Below are 19,287 nucleotides of genomic sequence, written 5' to 3' on the forward strand. Positions count from 1 at the left end.
GCTCCTGCAGCGGGCGGCTCTTCTGGCGCCGTGGGAGCCCAGAGGCTGGCTGGGCAACGTGGCAGGCGGGTGGCAGTCAGCACTGCTTCCCTGCCACTGTTCTCTCTGGGCGCACGGGCCCCACCGAGCCTGGGAACGCAGGGGAGGTACCAGCCAGGCCGCGCCCCTCGCTCGGCAGTTTCCATTCACCGCCTCCTCCGCCGGTCGCCCCACCCGGCAGAGGCGGGACTCGAACCCTCGACCCCTCCGCGCGTTTCCCAGCCCTAGCAGAGGCCGTGCTTGGGCCTTTAAGCCGAGAGAGGGGCGGTTCCCTGCCGCCCAATGGGGGCTCGGGTTACTGGCAGGTGGAGGGGGCGGGGCGCGGGGGAGCTGGGGGCGGTCATGGCGCGGGTGGCGGGGCTGGGTCCGCTGCCGCGGGGCCGGCGGGGGAGCAGCGGCCGCGGCCCCGCGGAGCGCCTGTAGCCGCGGGCGGGCCGCAGGCTGGCGAGCCGGGGCGCGCTGGCGGCGGCCGCCGCGGCGGCGGCCGAGGAAGAAGGAGGAGGCGGCGGGAGCCAGCCGCCGGCCGCGCCGCCACCGACGCCCCACAAGAGGATGAAGAAGCGGAAGGAGCTGAACGCCCTCATCGGCCTGGCCGCCGACGGCCGCAGGAAGAAACCCGCCAAGAAGGGCTCGGGCCACCGGCTGCTCCGCACCGAGCCGCCCGCTTCCGACTCCGAGTCCAGCTCCGAGGAGGACGAGTTCGCGGCGGCGGGGACGCGGGGCCGCTGCGGCAAGTGAGTACCCGGGGCTGCCGCCGCGTCCCCGGCCCGGCCCTACCCTGCCCGTTCGGCGGTCTCTGCCTCCGGCCGTGCTCCGGGTCGCGGTGGAAGGGGCTGGGGGCGGCTGCCTTGCTCTCGGCGGGTCAGCTTCTCGCTTGTTGGGACTTGCGGCGTGCTGGGGACCGCAGGGAGAGAGCTGGAGCTGCACTGAGCGTGTCAGGCCCAACAGGTGTCCCGGCTGGGTGTGGAAGCAGCTCTGCCCCGTCCTCCGGCTTTTTGTCCCGTTTTTTTTTTCCTGTTTTAAGCTCACTGCAGCTGAAGCCCTTGGAGCAGGTCGGGGGCAGTTGCTTGAAGCCTTGAGCTCAGTTATCCATGTGCGTTCAGCCTGGCACAGCCCCGTGTTTGCAAGTTGAGGCAGTGCTGGCTTTCTTGTGGACGTGATGTACCAATAGATAAGTCTTTCTGTTAAGTAACAGTGCAAAGTAGGCTTGCCACGGGGAAACTTCGCTTCCACAGCTTAGGATAATCTAGAAGTACTTGTCACAACGTTATTGTGATGCCTTTTCTTGCAGTCTGCTTTCCTTGCTATCAAGCAGATGTTCCTAACGTCAATTCACGTGAGCAGAGCAGGAAATTTCAGTGAGGGAAACCCAGCAGCTGCTCTGAAATATGCAAGATGTGCCTCCTGAGGCTAAACTGAACAGAATAATAGCTGTGATCTCACTGCATTGCCTTCTTTATTCTTGGAAAGCTTCTTTCTTAGCTCTGGTCAGCCAAAACACGTGCTGGTCCGGCACTGTCCCTTACTTTGATACAACAGCATTTAAAATACAGCTTTTCTAGGTCCTGTAGAGCATTCACAATCTGTTGTTTTTGTTTGACCCAGGGGAGACTACCTGCGATGCTGCAAGCTGTGTTACCCGTTGTGTGCGTTCGTCATTCTCGCTGCCTGTGTGGTAGCGTGTGTTGGCTTAGTCTGGATGCAGGTGGCTCTCAAAGAGGATCTGGATGCAATAAAGGAGAAGTTCCGAACTAGTAAGTGTAACTGTGCTGTTCCACATTCACTTTGGGCAGTGTGAAGAGCTTTGGTTGCCTACTTGTTTGTTTGAAAGTGCTGAGTAGACAAAGTGCCCCTGGACTGAGGAGCCCTCTGGGCCAAATACACTTGGAAGCCAGGCGAATCTTAAGGCAAATGTTGTTTATTCTTGTCTGCTGAATATCTCCTGAGGAGCAGGGGTCCTGGACTTGGTGGGCCTGTAGTTGCTTTTACAGACATTTCTAAATTTCCTGACTTTGGCAGAGACCACTCCTAAAAGCAAAGAAAGCCCCTGCTTAAAAAAGAGAAAGTTCTGATCAGCCATGTAAAAGCAGGCTGGGGAAAGGGGCTGGTACATCCCTTAAAAAAATACAGAAAACACTGTTCTTGTCTTGAACTCTTTTAAGAACCTCTAATACTTGCTGTGGTGTTACTTTGTTTGGGTGTTGCTTTGCTGTTATGGTTTTTTTCCCATATCCTCAGATGTTTAACTTGTTTACGATGACATGTTCTTGTTTAGCTTTTATATCATGTTGCATATGATATGGGATTACACCATGTTTAGCTTTGAAGTGTGGAGCCAATGTGGAGTATAATGGAGATATGGGTCCCAGGTTTTCCCTGTCCATGCAAGGTGTCAATATCACAACTTCTGTAGTGCTGAGGTGTAACAAACAGTGAGATCTGTGTGTAACGTATGGACTTGGCTCTCTATACATCACATCTGGACACAAGATAAGTTTTGATGTCTTATTTTAGTAGTATTTAAAATCCTATGTATTGAGAAAGAGAAGGATAAACTGAGGAGCTGTGTGAATGGAGTAGAAGAGTGAAGCTGAAGCATTTGGGTAGTTTCTAGCTGCTTCAGGAAAGCTAGGTAGTTAATGTTTTGCCTGAGGAGCACTGCTGTTGACTGTAGATTTTTGTGCCAAAGCTTCTGTCTTCACCTTAGAACTTCTGTGCCCAGGACATGAAGGAGGCCTTAAAAATAAGACTGGTGAAATCACTTTAAAAATTATGGGGCTGCTAGGGCTGGAGGTGAGCAGAGGGCTTGATTTGTTTGTGGTAGAAGAGGTATTAAGGAAATGTATGTAGGGATTAAATTCTTTGGTGTTTAGGGCTTTGTGTTCAGGTGTGTAACTGTGCTGTGAGATGGGGAGTTGTCTGCCAAGGTGGAACTTGCTGCCTGGGAGTTAGAGAAAACATTCCTGACAGATGTGCTTTACACCAGCTGATACCACACTGAAGGTCAGCTGAAACTGGTGGCTGCCAGTCATGGCTGTGAGTGTACCCAGCAGCTCTGCAGTAGCTGTTTCTGGTTCTGGGTAAGCTGACTGCTGCTCCTCATGGCCTGCTCTGCTTTAAGTGCACAGTGACAACAGTTGTTGGCTTCAGTGTGATTAAGTTTCATCATTCCTGTTGTATACAGCCCTCTTTTCAAGCAGTTTTCTGTCTCTCCTACTGCCTGGCAATTACAGATGTGCTTGTTTTCTCCTTAATATTGCTGATAGAGAAGCTGTGCATTTAATAGTTGGTCTAGTGACAAAATAGTGTCATATTTCCTTGCTGCTGTTGTAGCATGCCTAGAAGCTGGATGGGAGTCTCATAATGAGTCACAGCACTAAAAAGATCAACAGCATAAAGACAGTAAGAATAACCTGGTTCTAAAAGGTAGTGTTGTGTTTTGGTGAGATGGGTGGATGGAGAAATAAAGGCATGAGATCTGCCTGTTCTGTAGCAGGTTTGGCAAAAGTCTTTGCAGAAATCTTAATCCTGATTATATTCTTTTTTTTTTTCCCCTTAAGAGCAGATTCCTGTGTCAGTAATTTATTAATATTCTGCCATTTTTTGAACAAATGGAGTATGGTATAAGTGCTTTTCAAGAATACAGCACTCTTATCTAGTATATTTGGGGTAGGGGAAGTTATTGTAGTGTTTCCCTTCAGTTCTTAATAATGATACTAAGAATGCATGTAGCACTTGAGATGTTTTTTGCAGTCTAGGAAAGTCAAGTGGAGTCTTACTGGAGAGTGGCAAAAGAGAAAATAATACAAGAGCCTTTGAAACATCAGATTCAGTGTGAACTGTGAACTACACAATTAGCTCTCAGTCTGTTTTGGCTAAAATACCCCTCTCAAGGCTTACTTAAGCTGAAGTGTTATTTGGATCTTGAGTGATCAATGCAGATTAACTCTGTACCTAGAAATGACTTTCAGAACTTGCTCAAAGAGAAATGAAGTGGGTTTTTGAAGATGCTTTCTGCTTGTGTGTATTTGGACATCCACTCCATGGGCATGAAGCGTTATGAAAGGCTTCCCTTCTTGACTGGGTGTGTTACACAAGGAAATTTGTCCTGGGAACTGCCAGCTGTGTGCCATGTAGGTCCCACTGCTCTTGCAGGACTGTGGTCTGAATGATGGCTGTTTGTTGGGGAGCATTCCAGTGTCACAGGGTGGAGGTGTGAGTTTGAGAACTGTAATCTCCGTCTCACAAACCTTTTGCTTCTGTGTTTCCCAATCCTAGGGATTTAGGATTGCCTCACAGTGCTTGCAGCTAAACAGCTTAGTCACTGCACACCTGGAAGAGCTGCATTTCTGAGGCTCACTTGAGTTGGCTGAGCCACAGGCTTCCCCTCTTCCTGTAGTATTAATTGCAGTAATCACTGGCTTTATTTCCAAGGACCTTGTTTACTGATTTGTTTACCAACAGGCACTAACATGGAAGCTTATACATTTTTTTCCCAGTTGTCTTTCTGCCACGTGGAACAACTGTAATTATATTAATGTCTTTGGAATTCACTTTGTGCTCAGCAACCCCCTTGCAGGCTTGAAAAGGGCACTGAGGTTCATTTCACGTGCCTCCTTTGCCCCAGCACTGTTGACAGTTCTTCTTTACTGCCCCACTGCTATTTCATGTCCCTCTGAAAGTAATGTAAAAGAACTGTGCTAAATAAAGACCTGCTGAGGCTTGCCAGCATGACAGTACTATTGCAAAGTACTAAATTTAGTACAGTCTCTCTGGGTTCTCTTTATAGACACTAGTACTCTTAAAAAAAACAACAAACCAAAACCCAAACAGAACTGTCATTTTGAACTGGCAATAAACCCATCTGTAGAACTGCTGCCTTTCACTGCTTGTAGTTTGGCTTTTGCCTTTCAGTGTTGTTTACCTGGACTTTTGGAGGGTTTTAAACAAACTTAATTATTTTATTTTTTAGTGGAATCAAATCAAAAGACATCATTCCAAGAAATTCCTAAACTAAACGAAGATTTGGTGCAGAAGCAAAAGCAACTAGAACAAATTGAGACTGGAGAACTGGGGCTAAATAAAATTTGGATAAATATCACAGAGATCAATAAACAGGTGAGAAGGAACCATGCTTGGTTTTGAAAGATAATGAAACATTCCATTCAAAACTATTTTTACAGAAATTAATGTCAAGTGCAGTGCTGAGGTTTTATACAAGGACTTCTGTGACCCTATGCTAAGCTTCTTTTACTTTTAAAGCTAAAATGGAGTGGAAGCCTTATCATTAAACAAGCAAAAAAGCTTGAGCATCCAGTTGGACTGGAGACTGATCACAAAGAGGAGAAATCATGCAACTGATGGAAGTACTTCAGGCAGACTTAAAAGAACCTGAGTACTGTTTGGTTCTTCATTTTTGCCAAGTATTTGTGATGTTTATGATGGGACACTTGACATTTCAAATTTCTGGGAGTGCCTGTAAATGTTTTGTAAGTGTAGAGCAGAGTTACCTGAATCAGTGTGAGTTCTGTGAATGAAGCACCAGTGTCTTGTGAATATAAAATCTGCTAATACACACTTGGAATCTGAGCTGGTGTAAATCCCAGCTCTGTGTATGCAGCTAGAACCAAGCCACTTAACATAAAGCTGTTTCCTCAGCTGCTGTATTAATTCATGCCTCAAACAAAGCACCCAGCAAGGCTCTTATTGAAATTCTTGCCTTGGAGGGTAAAAGTTCAGTGCTGCTCACAGTTAGTGGTATTTTTTTAAGAGTATTGAGGTGCCTGCTCAGATTAGTTTTTCTTCAGTCCTGTGCAGTGGTTAAGTGCTTAATGAGGCAAATATATTTGGAAGATTGACTTGCAGCCTTTGGCACCTGACTGTATGTGTTACCTACAGACACTGAGGTGCTTCACTGGACTGTTAAAACACTATGCACACAAATGTTAAAGATACTTACACATAGTTCTTGCAGGCCCTCAAGTTACTTCAGGGTCTGGTTACAGTCTAACCCAGCTCTTCTGGGGATGAAATAGTTACTGTGGGGTTTTTTCCATGAATTGTTGGGATACGCTGCTGGGAATTACTCCAGCCAATATCCACAGCTGTGGAACCAGAGACTGCACACCAGCTTGTCAGCATTGGCCTAATGTAAAATTAGGACCTTGCCCATTTCCTCAGCTTATGAAACAACTGTTTTAACCAGAAGAAAGTGGGTTTTATCTGTTTAGTTAATGACTAGTATGTAGTTTTTAATTTATCTGACAACTTCTCAATTGGAATGAATGGGTCATCTTGAAGACCCATTGAAAATCTTGCTGTCTGGGTCAAGCAGTTGACAGAAATTGAGTGTTAGGTTGTCACTGTTCCACTTCTGTAGCAGAAGTTTTGGGTGATACATGCAAATTCTTTGCCTGTAGCTCAGCTAGAGAAGTTGTGTGGCTTTGCTGTGTTTTGCCAGCCAGGTTTGATCTGCTAAATACAGAAGCAGATGGTTTTCTGCCATGTAAGGGCTTCTTGCACAATTTTTAAAAGTCTTTCTTGGACAGCAGCTTCTCTCTAAGGAGATGAATGTAAAATTTCTAGAGGGAACCTAATTGAAAAGAGGAGGCTTCTATGGCCTTCATTCTGCTGGAAAAAAACCCCAACCACTAAATCTTCTATTGCTGAGTATTTTTAGTGTAGCCTAGGCAGGACTTCTAACCAAGAGACAGGGGTGTTTGTGTCTGTGTACATGTATAGTTTTATCTTGCCTTATGTTTTAATGTTAGAATTTAAGTCATTGGTATTGGGGAAGATCAGAATCAGGATTATGTTGACTAATGCTAAATATTCCTCTATGTTTTTAGATATCACTATTGACCTCAACAGTAAATCATCTCAAAAACAACATAAAGGCTGCTTCTGATCTGATTTCTCTTCCTGTCACAGTAGAGAAACTTCAGAAGGCAAGTACTGTAAATGTGGCTATTGATAAAAGCATTCTGTGCTGCTAAGCTGTGGCTGGGCTCTTGGGGACAGTGGTGACAACAGGAATTAGCTGAGTTGCACGTGAGGAATACTTGCTTGTTTTTAAGTGTGACTTCATGTATGTGATACCATATCATTCTGCAGTAATGTAGGGCAGGTAAAAAATTGGAAGACCATATCTGTCCTTTTCTGGAGATGTATTTGTATTATGTTGTCACTACCTAAGAGCTGATTGCTTTCCTTCAGCTTGCTCATCTTAGTATCATTGGAAGACACTTGCAAAAAGTCTGTCTGCAGTTTTACAACTCTGCTTGCAAATAGGTGGTTTGTTTAGCATTTTTAATTAGAAGATGGATTGCTTTCTGGAAAACTTCATCTTGAACAACGTACAGTTCTGCATGTACAGTCCTGAGGCAGGTAGGGGTCTAGCTTAGGAGTGGTGGGAGCTTTCTTGATCTTCAGTCCCTGCACAGAAGAAACAGAATTGTACTGGGATGGTTTCTTGATGATCCCCTGGAAGTTGGGCCCTACTGGTTGACACAAGCTTATGTCTGAAGTGATTTCTGTTAATACAGAGTCTTGCTGTGTGCCTCAGCTGAGCATTCTTTAGCAGAGAACTGTCCTACTTATTTTGGTGAAAAGAATGGCCTGCTGAAACTTTCCCAGCTCTTCCATGGCAGTTCTGTTTGTTTATCAATAAGTATTTGTATTGGGCTAATACCTAATGTCAGTCCAGACTCTGTGGCTTTTATGGGTTTCCACTTCTCACTTTCTAACCCTGCAAAATTAATGTATAATCAACAGCTAGTCATGTGCAAAGTAACTACTGTGGTTTGGCTGAACAGGCTGCTGGGATTTCTTATCCTGGGAGGAGTACAAAGATACTTCCTGAGCTTCTAATCTGCTGTTAGGAGCATGCTGGATTTCCACTGTGTCCTAGGAGAAGTACCTGTTAAGGCAGTACCTAGCCTGGAACCTGCACCTACTTTATTCGTGAATATATATGTAACATAGGAAAAACCTTGTTGTCATCTTACTGCCCTCAGGACTACTAGGCCAAAGTGTCAGGGCCAACAGGCTTCAACTTGCAGTGATCTGTTGAACAGTAAGACTTTTTCATGTTGAAATAAGTCTGTCCTTGGTCACGCTTCTGGGAAATCAAAGATCTTGAACTTTTGAAATCTTTGCCATCTCTGGTGTTGAGTCTAGTAAGGTGTTAGACATGGCAGCTGTGTCCACAGCTGTCTTAATGCCATCTTGTTTGCATTTAGATTTTGGAAGGTTGATGTAATTAAAGAGCTGGAATCCTTCCAGGAGAGAGATGGTGAGGTATTGAGTGTAGAAAAACTCTTGGAGGTGTAAATGAGATGGTTTTGATGGTTTGTAAGTGTCATGTTAATAAGCCATAGGTTTCAAGACTTGGACCTCTTTTGAACTCTGCATGCATGCTGCACTACTTCCTGTCACACAGCAGGACTTCAGTTGGTGTAGGTGGGTAGCCTGGCTTTTGATAGCCCTGGTGGAAAAACTCCTGCTCAGCTGTTCACTGCGTTCAGATGTCTTTGAGGTTACCTGCCTTTCTTGGAAGAAATGGTCTATCAGCAGTCCTGGCTAGCTGGGGAGGTCCCAGTTGACTGGAGGTTAGCAGATGGGATGCCCATCTACAGAAAGGGCTGGAAGGAAGATCCAGGACCTGTCAGTCTGACCTTGGTGCAGGGAAGGTTATGGAGCAGATCATCTCGAGTGCCATTGCGCAGCCTGTACGGGACAACCAGATGATCAGGCCCATTCAGCATGGGGTCATGAAAGGCAGGTCCTGCTTGACAAACCTGATTTTCCTTTTATGACAAGGTGACCTCCTTAGTGAGTGAAGGAAAGGCTGTGGATGTTGTCTACCTGGACTTACTAAAGCTCTTGACAATGTCTCACAGAATTCTTGTGGAGAACCTGGCTGCATCTGATTTGGGTGGATGCACTCTGCTCGTAGGACTGGCTGGATGGCTGGGCCCAGAGGGTTGTGGTGAATGGAGTCACCTCCAGTCAGTGTCTAGTCACAAGTGGTGCTCCCCTGGGCTCAGTACTGGGACTAGCAGTGTGCCCAGGCCAAGAACACCAACAGCATGGTAGCTTGTATCAGAAATAGTGTGACCAGCAGGACTGGGGAAGTGATTGTCCCCCTGTGCTTGTCATCTTGAATACTGTGTTCAGTTTTGGGGCCCTCACTACAAGGGGGACACTGAGGTGCTGGAGCATGTCCAAAGAAGGGCAGTGAAGCTGGTGAAGGGTCTAGAGCACAGGTCTAATGAGAAGCAGCTGAGGGAACAAGTGGTTTACCCTGGAGAAAGGCAGGCTAAGGGGAGACCTTGTTGCTCTCTACAGCTACCTGAAAGGAGGTTGTAGCCAGGTGAATGTTGGTTTCTTCTCTCAAGTAACAAGTGATGGGACAAGAGGAAATGGCCTCAGGCTGTTCCAGGGGCAGTTTAGATTGGAAAGGGTTATCAAACACTGGAACAGGCTGCCCAGGGAAGTGGTGGAGTCACCATCCCTGGAGGTATTTAAAAATGCATAGATGTGATGCTCAGAGACATGGTTTACTGATGGACTTGGCAGTGCTGGCTTAATGGTTGGACTTGGTGATCTCAAAGGTCTCTTACAACCTACATTATTCTATGATACTATGAAAAGGCTGTTATTCTTAGCATAGGGTTTTTTCTTTCTTAAGCCTTTTTTTCCCTGTAGGCATTCCTGGAAATGGGGAGCTGCCTGCTCTTTTGAAGCCCCAAAAGATTACTGAGGGAGTTCCACTGGGACACCAGCTTTTGTTCAGTCTGCTTAAGGGTGTCCTGGGGGACCTCAGGACAGAGAGATTGCTTACTGAAGCTGTGTTCAGAACCGTGAAATAAAAAGCTGGTGGAAGATTTGTGTGGATTTCATTTGAATACAGTCTGGGTAGCTAGTGGGTCACTGGAGTGCTTAACAGGGTCATAGGAAAAGGAGATTTTTAGGTGGGTTCTGTTTGTTTTAATGATTGAAGCAAGTATTAAAAATGGAAGGAGAAACTTAGGGGTGTGCTCTGTCCTCTTACTGGGACTTCCAGTAGTGTTTGTGGATGTCCTAGCTGACAGCCTGGCTGGGGTAGGTGCTGCCTGCCAGCTGCTGCACCACCAGTGCAGCTTTACAGCATAGTTCCTGTTTAAAGGTAGAGCTGGGGGTAAGGGGAGTTCACATAGGTGAAGGCAAGGGAAGGATGAGACGGGAGTATTCAGAAGCAAAGGTAGTTGTACCTACAGAATTCACATAGGCTTTCCTGGTGCTTTGGAGCTGTTCTTCCATTTTAAAAAAGGCAATTCTTGCTCAAAAACCTAATCTGCAACCTTTGGCAGGCTGGTTTTGTGGTGCATGACATGTCTGATGGATAGCCCTGAAAAAGACAATTAAGGTGAAGCCTTTCATTATATCTTCTCTCCCCTGTCCAGCTGAGGAAGGGTTGTGATGGAGAAGCTGTGATGGGCTTCTGGCTTCCAGTCCTTTGCTGGATGCTGGTTGCTGACACAGTGTCAGCGTCCTTGTATTCAATGTAGATACTCCATGCAGACAGGAAGTAAAGTGTCTTCATATCATGATTTATTATTTTTTTTATTAATGCCAGGACACTTGTTTTGGGTGTGAGAGTAGCAAATGCAGAACTTTGGTTACCTAGCTTAATCTCTCCTCATGTGGAGCCTCTCTTACTGGCCTGGAGATGACACGGTGTAACTTCTAGTTTTGCCTGCAAAGAAAATTCCAAAGGCTTCAAACCCATATGTGTCTCTTTTTCTGTCAGTCTTCCTGCAGCCTCACTAATGACACACTGTATTTAGCAGACTGAAAGTTGAGGGCAGTGCAGGTTGAGGAACACTGAGCTTTGTCATCTCTCTCTCTTCCAGACCGTAGCGAACATCGGCAGCACGCTTACCAGCGTCTCTCACGACGTTGAAAACATACAGACAGCTATTGAAGAATACAGGAAATCCATGGAAACACTCCAGAATGATGTGGTAAGAAAACCTACTGATTTCACACTGCATTTTAACAGTTGCCTGCCTAGTATGAAGGAAGTTCAAGAACTGTGTGGAGTTCAGCCTTTATGCCTTCAAAGTACCTTTGGAGTTTCAATGTGGGCTGGTCGGTGTATTAATAAGGTAATCCTCTGATTCCCTGTGTGGCACCTTCCTATTTAGCACCAAGTACATATTTCTCTGGAGCCACAATTCTTGGTCCCTACCACATTTCTTTTCCTGCAGATTTTTGCTCCCTGCAGCACAGATGTGGAGCTTTGGGCACTCCTTATGGTAACTGTCTGCACGGTTTTAGGACTGGGGATGGTGGAAGTGTTCACAAAGTTTTTGGGTTGAATGAAGGATGCATATAAGGATGAAATTACTAACCATTTTTACCAGAAACTACTGGCTGTGTTTCTACTGACCTCTCACTTGGGGTTAACAGAGTGGGCCAATAAGTTGGTTATTTGCTTAACTGCAATGCAGCATTACTTTATTTGGAATACTGGCAGATAAAATCTAAATTGGACACATTATAAAACTGAATCGTCAGTGGGTGCTATAAAAACATTGCAGATATGGCAGTGTGTATGGTAGCAGTTAAATGTGTATCATAATACTTGATTAAAGGGAGAAGAGCTAATTAGGATGGTTTAATTAAAATAAATTTGTACCTTATGTGCTTGAAAGAGAAAATTCTGCCTTTGGTTAAAATATTGCATGCACAACAGATTTGAGTGACTGTAACTGTAGCAAAACATCCATAGCTACAGCCTGCCACTTATTAAAAGCTTAGTAGCACTGCTTTTGCAGGTGTTTAATAACAACTTTCTACTTCTTTTCTTAGAAGGAATTAAAACAGGTACCTTCACTTCCCTCCACTCTAGCGCCAAGGACTGAGAGAAATCAAACTGAAAACTGCAAGCAGGTATTTTTCTTCCTTGTATAAGGAATGCTGGTACAAGTATCACTGATACTTAACTCTGTGCTTTACAGTGCTGTAGTGCACAAAAAAGTATGTTCTTTTATCAAGGCAGTACTGATGCTGTACTTTAAAGTGAAATATAATTTTGCTGTAGCTTGCTCTTGTCTGCCTGCAAGCAGGAAAGTATCCTAGTCTGAGTGTGATTTTTGTTCTAACTGGGTGAGGAGTAAAAAGACTGAAATGAATATCAAACAAATTCAGGTGTACTTTGGTTATGTAAATGGAAATGAGTTAAAGGCCTTTTATCAAATGGATTTTATGGCAGGCAGCTGCCAACCTGGGCAAATTTGGGAGTGGCATGTGTTGAGTCACCCTGTAAGGAAGTGTGGAAAGCAGGGATTCGGCAACCAAGAAGAAAGGATAATATACAGGGGCTTAGCTGGGTGGTTTGGAATGGAATGACTGCGTTTATTTACATTTAATACACTCAATATCTTCCTCAATGATTCCTGTATATCAATATGACTGGGACATGCTTTCTTGGGAAAAGCAGTTGGTGTGGGCACTAAGCTTGCCCTGGAAATGTAGATGAATAGGCTTTGTGTGTTTGCTGGCACGCTTGAAACGATTGCATTGGCAACAAAGATGTTAGCCCTGAGGAAAATCTCAGTTTCAGACTTTGAAAGCTGGAATAACTTTCCAGAAGCTTCCAGTTGGATGTTTTCAGCTGGGTCAGCGGGCAGCCAGTCTGCGGTCTGCCTGGCTGAACTGGGTCAGTCTCTATGTTGTTACCAGCAAGAGCACTACAGGGGTTGAGTAAACTGCCACGTTCTGGGTTTGTGTTTCAGGAAAGCCAGGCACTGCATGCAGCTTTGGAGGAGCTAAATAATACTGTGGTGGCATACCAGAAGTTCAGTGACACCAAGCTTCTCAATGTGGAGTCCAGCGTTGGCAACCTCAGCCGGAGGGTCACGCTGTTAGAAAACTTCCCCCTTGCTGTCAATAATCTGGACAGAAAAGAGAACTTGTCTACCAGTGTGGTAAGTGTGTGATCACCAAGGGTGTCTGCTCAGGCTGGGAGTTGCAATTCTTTCTGTACACAACAGATACAGCTTTTCAGACCTACCTAAAGAAAATGGCAGAGTGAAACTTGAGACACTCTAGGATTTAGTTTCAGAAGACTGGAATCTGTCCCGTGTTTCTGAACAGATAACTAACATACAGAGTATCTATGAAGTAGTCAGTTCTTCCCTGTGAAAGCTGCAGAAATAGGTCCAAAACGCTGGTACTAGAACATGGGTGACTGCTTAGTGGGGTGGTATTCACAAACCTCTTTGTTTTAGGAAGATGCTTTGGAATAGGTCTGTTAAGACCACTAGGGAGCTAGATGGACCTCTGGATTGTTCAGTGATGATTAAATGCCTTTAAAAAAACCAACCAAACAAAAACCACAAACTAAATGTTTGTAAATCCTTCCAGTGCTTTCTGTATGCCACACTGGGGCCAGTCTCTGAGAACATCTTCTGTATCTTTAGCAATAGGGGAACCTGCTGACATTGCTGTGGTAAATTGCTTAACACACCATCTTCATGTTCATTCTAGCATGTGTTTGTTCTGAGTTTTTTTCCCTGCTTCATGCCTGCCAGATCTGAAGGAAAGAAGCTATGGTAGAAAATAAGCACACAAATGATGTCTGCTCCTCTCTGTTTTTCTTGTAGGGGAATGATGTAACTACCTCTCTAAAAGTGGAAAATGAAGAGCAACTAGATAATGAAACTCATTCAAACAGAGAACTGAAGGTACAGTAAGGAAACACAAGCTACACTGGATTAGTAGAGCACACAAGTGTCTTTTAAATGAAACAATTGAGGAAAGATCTGGAGGCAGGTTATTCTGATCAAGTCCAGAGCAGGATGGCTTATCTGCCCTGTTTTGGAGATGGGAAGTCAGTTAGGATGGAAGAAAAGCTGTCACAGTTTGAAGCCTTGCTATGCTGAAGGGATAATGTAGCAGAGTTGCTGAATGAATCTTGGAAAGTTCAGACCCAGTGGAATGGGGGCTCTGGCAGGTGGCTCCTTTGAGTACCTGTGCCTGTGCTGTCAGCAAAGCTGCCCTGGCTGTTGTGGGTGGTTGTGGCTTAGCCCTAAGCACCACACAGCTGTTTGTTTGCCCTCAACCAGTGGGATGATGGGGAGAATTGGAAGAGTGAAAGTGAGAAAAACAAGGTAAAGCAAAAGCTGTGTGCATGAGTAAAGCAAACCAAGAAATTAATTTGCTGCTCTGCATCAGCAGACAGGTGTTCAGCTATCTCCAGGAAAGCAGGAGCCTGGAGACCTCCCAGTCTCTCCAAAGTACTTACATGTTTTAAATTACTACTTTTCCTGATCTTCTCCATGGACTTTAAAGGGTGCTTGATAAGAAACCTTTTTTCTATGTGTGCAGGAAACAGGAAGTAGAGATTCTCAGGTATTAAAACTAAGAGAGAGGCTTCAGATGATGAGTGCACTGACAAGCAAGCCAGAAAATGACAGACCCACTGACACATCAAAGAATGGTAAGAATGTCATATGATAGTAATCCATTACTCTGAAGGTTCCTTCAGAGAAGGTGGATAACTAATGGAGGTGGATAATTGAGACTGTTCTTTCTGATTTTGGTGAAGGTTATTTCAAAGCAGTAGGAAGCTGATGGTTCCAAACCAGAGCACTCTGTGTGACTACAGAAGTTTGAAGGTGTGTGTGTGTGTTTCCATGTGTACACACACAGGTTTTACATGGATTAGTAGCTTGTGTTTGAAGGCACGTGGTGATTAACTTGTAGAAATCCATACCCAGTAATGTCTGGTTTTGCTTTTTCAAAATGAAAGTCTAACTTGAAGGGTCTGCATCTCTGCCAGCTTGTCTCAGTTCTGCACTCTTGCTGTATATATTCAGGTAGTGCTGAAGATAATAGTTGAAATAGTTCAATACAGTAGAACTGTGCTTGTTAATTTGTTAATCAGCAGCTTGAAAATCTAGACCTTGCTGTTGGGGAAGATAGATGCTTGCATTGACATGGTAAAACCAGCCCAGGTGGGCAGATGTAATTTGCTTAATAAAGCTTGTCCAGCACTGTCAGAGTGGGAAGTAAAAGCCCTTTCAAGTCATTCTTTGTATGGGGTTTACAGATTCATGTCTCCTAGTACAGCATGAAAGGTAAAGCTGTATAACTGTCCAAATAAAGTTGCTTTCCTTCTGTTCTTCCTGTTACTAGTAAAAGGGGACAACAGTGCTGCATTCTCAAATGATTTTGCAGCATTCTTATCCCATACAGCATCTGTGGTAAAAAAAAAAATTAATTTTGTTGGATTTTTTTTGTTTCTAACCAATTCTGTAGCATTAGTAAGACTAATAGTAATTGTTTTATAACAGTTGGAAGTAGTCAGAGTGCTACAGCAAAGCCCACAGACCTTTCAAGGCTGGCTTCAAGGTCAGCTGATGACAACACAGAGGGAAACTGACAGCTGGGACATCTGTCCTTACCAGGAATTTCCAGCATCCAAGGTATGTCCTTTCTGGGCTGACCTTTCCTTTCTCTGAATGCTTCATGTGAAAGTTTAGGAGACAGTAAGTGTAACTGGAATGACAGTAGTGTGCTTAGGTGTTCTGGGAGAAGTGAGGTCAATTTTAAAAGCTTGAGAACTATGGATTTATTTTTTTTAAAGCAATTACAACCCAACTAAAAGGAAAGGCTAGCATGTAAAGGAAAATGAATGGATTTAAAGAGTGTGTGTTATAAACGAATTGTAATTGTTCCTGAGAGAAGCCAAGGGCAGAGGTAGGATGCTGAAGGACAGTGTAGTAGGTACAAGTGTGGGGTTTATTCTTTGCTGTAAGGGAATGCTGCCTGGTCAAACAAATGGTTTCTGGCTCTTGCTGTTCAGTCCCTTCAGCTGGTGAAAGGGCAATGCTTTGCATCAGGAGATGAATAGACACTTTTCCCTTTATATCATCTGTGCTGTTGGTATAGCAACAGTCATTCAGAGCTTGCTTTTGTGGGGGATAACTTCATCTGTATGCAGTTAGTGGTTGTAGAATGGCCTGTTAGTCCTGGCCAGAAGAAGGGATATTCTCTTTTTTCAGATTTAATGTAATTTAACCCAGAAATGCTCATGTTTCTTTCTCCTAACCTGCTACTGACAGCCTGCAACAATGCAGAAGGCAAACTTTGTACTTGGGGATTCTTGATTTACTGCACTATGCCTTACTACATAGTAATTAAAGCTGGAAAGGCACCTTACAGGATATTCCTGTGTACTTAAAGGAACTATTCTTCAATCCTTTTCTCTTTGCAGATCTTCAGAATTTGTTTGAAAAAGCAATTGAAGATGCTGATGGAAAACTATCGTATGAAGATCTTCAAAGGCTGCTTGGCTCTACTGCCCAGGAGTCATGGAGCTTTAAGAAATTTGACACAGATGGAGATGAGAAATACTCCTTACAAGAACTGAGATTAGCTTTAGGTGTCTAGGTTGCATATTTAGAAATGTGACATTGATGGATGCTACTATAGCAGAAGGAAACTACAGGACATGAAAAACTACGTCTGCACTTTCCCACTGTTTTACTGATCTTTGGAGCTAAATTACTATACACATGGCCACCTCTTTTTTTTTTTGTGGTATTGTTTGCATCTATTGAAAAGAAACTTCCAAATTTCTCTGCCAATAGGACATAATATTGGGACTGTGTTAAAATGCAGAAAAATTCCAAAGTTGGAAGCATTTTCCTTTCATTCTTTCCTTCTCAAGGAAGATATTTTTAATTTAAAGTGTGTACATACTAAAATAAAACTATGGTTTTATAGTTCACTAAAATCTGCCTTAAATTAGAGAGCTGCACTTTATGTAGAGCAGGAAGAAATCTGTCTTACAAAGATGGGCTTCTTCTGCTTGTAAATATCTGAGAGTAAATTATGCATATTTAAGGGGAAGTTTTTGTCAGGGGCTGTGTTGGTAGCAAGCTGTTCATGAGGAGAGACTGAGCCTAGAAAGGATGGTAAAGAGCCTTCAGCTCAATTTCTAGTTTTGACTAACTGTAGCCATGAATGAGTTTGGACTCAGTCAGAGGAAAGCAGGAGTGGTAAATGGTGCCCATCTACAGCGGGATTTATTTTTAGAGGGAAGAGTTGAAAGTGTTTTTATATCATGAGCCTACAGGAGAAATTACCAAGTGCTTGGGTTTTCACTGCAGCATTCTTCTAGCTTTGCTGTATTGCCTCCAGATTATTTTGTGAGATGAGCCTATTTTTTTTTCTTTAAAAAAGCTATTGGAGAACTTTAACAGATGCTTTGAGAGGTAAAAGTCTACAGTAGAACCTGCTGAGTAGCACCTGAATAGCTCATGCCTCAGCTATGATCAGCAGTGTGCTCATGGTCCTGCTGACTCCTCGCTGGAGATCTATTGAATGGAGTTGCTGGTGCTGCTGGCTTCTCTATCCACTGTTGTTGGGGTCACTCAGAAGTGACCTGGGTAAAGCTTCTGGTCACAGGGAGCATGAGCAGGTGGGGAAAGCCCAGAGCAGACTTGTGGGCTGTTTTCTGTCTAATGTGAACATGATCCCTTCTTGGTACCTTCACGTCTTGTGTTCTTGCCAACAGAAGGATGGAAAAAGCAGGATAGGAGCATTGCAGTGAGATCTGCATTCCCCACTGATTCATCCTTTGTAAGTGAGGTTTCCTTACTGTAGAGGAGCTCTTAAGGGTTTGCTTATGCTAGTGGATATAAACACTGAGTGTTTCTGAAGATGCAAGTGACTTTTGCAGAAGGGATTCTCTCACAGACCAGAACAGGGCCAAGTTAGATGATTTTGCTCACAAATATTGCTGATCCTGTTGGGAGTGTTTTGCAGGAGTGAATTGAAATTTCCCACCTTGCAGAAACATCAGTTTGTGTGGAAGTTGGTTCATAGTTGTTACTTTGCTATCAAACTTTAGACTGGATGTTTTAAGAGTAATTGTATTCTGGAGTATCAGTCAGTGAAAGGACGTACAAACTGGAACCCTGTCACCCATTGCCTAGGCTTCTCTCACTGTTGCTCTTCCCTCCTGTTTGGGTAATGCAGACGTGACCCAATACAGAGAGGCTTTTGATGTGACATTTGAAAATACAGTATTTAAAGACAAAACCAACCAACCTTGGCTTTTGAGAGGACAAGAAGCCAACGCTTGCTTCTTGCCACTTCCCACACCCTTTTATACACTACTGTATAATTCCTTAACCAAATAAAAAAACCCCTAGCAATAAAATGTAACCATTCTGGTATTTTATTTGTACATACTGTATCATAGCCATATGCCAGAGTTTGCAAAATATTTTTGGAAGTTTGATTTGTACGGAATTTACCTTAAAATTTAAGGGATTATTGTATTGCTGTGTGACTCTATTCAGTGTTTTTTGTTTTGTTGCAGTCTGCTTTACTTTTAGAAGGCTCTTCAACAGCGATAGTGGCACTGTCAGCTAGAGACTGTGTGCTGCTCCAGCCACCCATGTTTCCACCTGTGGCCAAGGACCTGGCTGAGCTGGTTGCTAATTGGCAACAGGGCACGGGGTCTCTGGTGGTACTGCTTAACTTGCATGTCAAGACCATAGTGGATCGTTAACTGCTGTAGTCATTGCTGTTGTAGGATGGACTTGTGCTATCAGTTTAACAGCATCTAACTGACTGTCCCAGAGTACAGTGGTTGCTTTTGTTGGGCCTAAGGTCGCTGGTAGCAGCGGGCAGGAGACTGGGAGCTCCGGTCCCCAGCCACCCGCTCCCATCTGTGCGAGTTCTCTGTGTGCTGCCGGCCTCTGCCTTGCGTGCTTTCCACAGGCCCCATCCTGGGTGTTGGGAGGCTTCCTCCCCTGTGTTTCATCCATGCTGTGGGTGGTACAGGGCATGGGAAATCTGCTTGTCCAGACCTGCTCTCTGGTGTAGCTCATGGCTGTGGTCTGTGCTGTCAGGTTATGGGCCCCGAATGCTGCCCTGGGGATAAGCCCTCCGGAACAACAGGGGTGCCTGGAATTGGGTTAAATGGGGCAGCTGTGCCTGCGGTCAGCGGCTGGGGCTGTAGGTGGGTCTTGCTGTGATGCTCTGAGTCTTGGGTCCCTTTTCAGGCTGTGTGTGTGGTTTTGGGTGACTCCTCTGTATCTTTCGGTCCGGTTGCTGACCTGTACGGGGAGCAGAGCCGCGCGTGGCACCCCGCGCCTCTTGCCATGTAACGCGACTTTTAGTTTCTCTAAATAAAAGTTCATTTTCGGCTGTGCGTCCCCGGCCCTTTCATTGCCGGGGGGG

At 44.6% G+C, this 19,287-nt stretch overlaps 1 protein-coding gene across 1 annotated transcript; it reads left to right on the forward strand.

Moving 5' to 3' along the window:
* Positions 1-528: 528 nt before the first annotated feature.
* Positions 529-19,248, forward strand: EFCAB14 (EF-hand calcium binding domain 14). The gene is made up of 12 exons (XM_084265815.1): positions 529-773; positions 1,645-1,793; positions 5,012-5,157; positions 6,888-6,986; positions 10,935-11,189; positions 11,292-11,339; positions 11,896-11,976; positions 12,822-13,013; positions 13,692-13,772; positions 14,416-14,527; positions 15,384-15,515; positions 16,307-19,248. The coding sequence occupies exons 1-11, from the start codon at positions 592-594 to the stop codon at positions 15,470-15,472; spliced, it is 1,434 nt and encodes a 477-aa protein (XP_084121941.1). The 5' UTR covers positions 529-591; the 3' UTR covers positions 15,473-15,515; positions 16,307-19,248.
* Positions 19,249-19,287: the final 39 nt, after the last annotated feature.

Source organism: Gallinula chloropus (assembly GCF_964237585.1).
Source record: "Gallinula chloropus genome assembly, chromosome: 6".
NCBI lineage: Eukaryota > Metazoa > Chordata > Aves > Gruiformes > Rallidae > Gallinula > Gallinula chloropus.

Excerpts from the sequence above, each read along its gene's own strand:
- EFCAB14 (XM_084265815.1), top strand. The coding sequence starts at position 592 with ATGAAGAAGCGGAAGGAGCTGAACGCCCTCATCGGCCTGGCCGCCGAC. Across the intron at positions 11,977-12,821 it reads AAACTGAAAACTGCAAGCAG|GAAAGCCAGGCACTGCATGC; the intron begins GTATTTTTCTTC and ends TTTGTGTTTCAG. Across the intron at positions 13,014-13,691 it reads AGAACTTGTCTACCAGTGTG|GGGAATGATGTAACTACCTC; the intron begins GTAAGTGTGTGA and ends TTTTTCTTGTAG.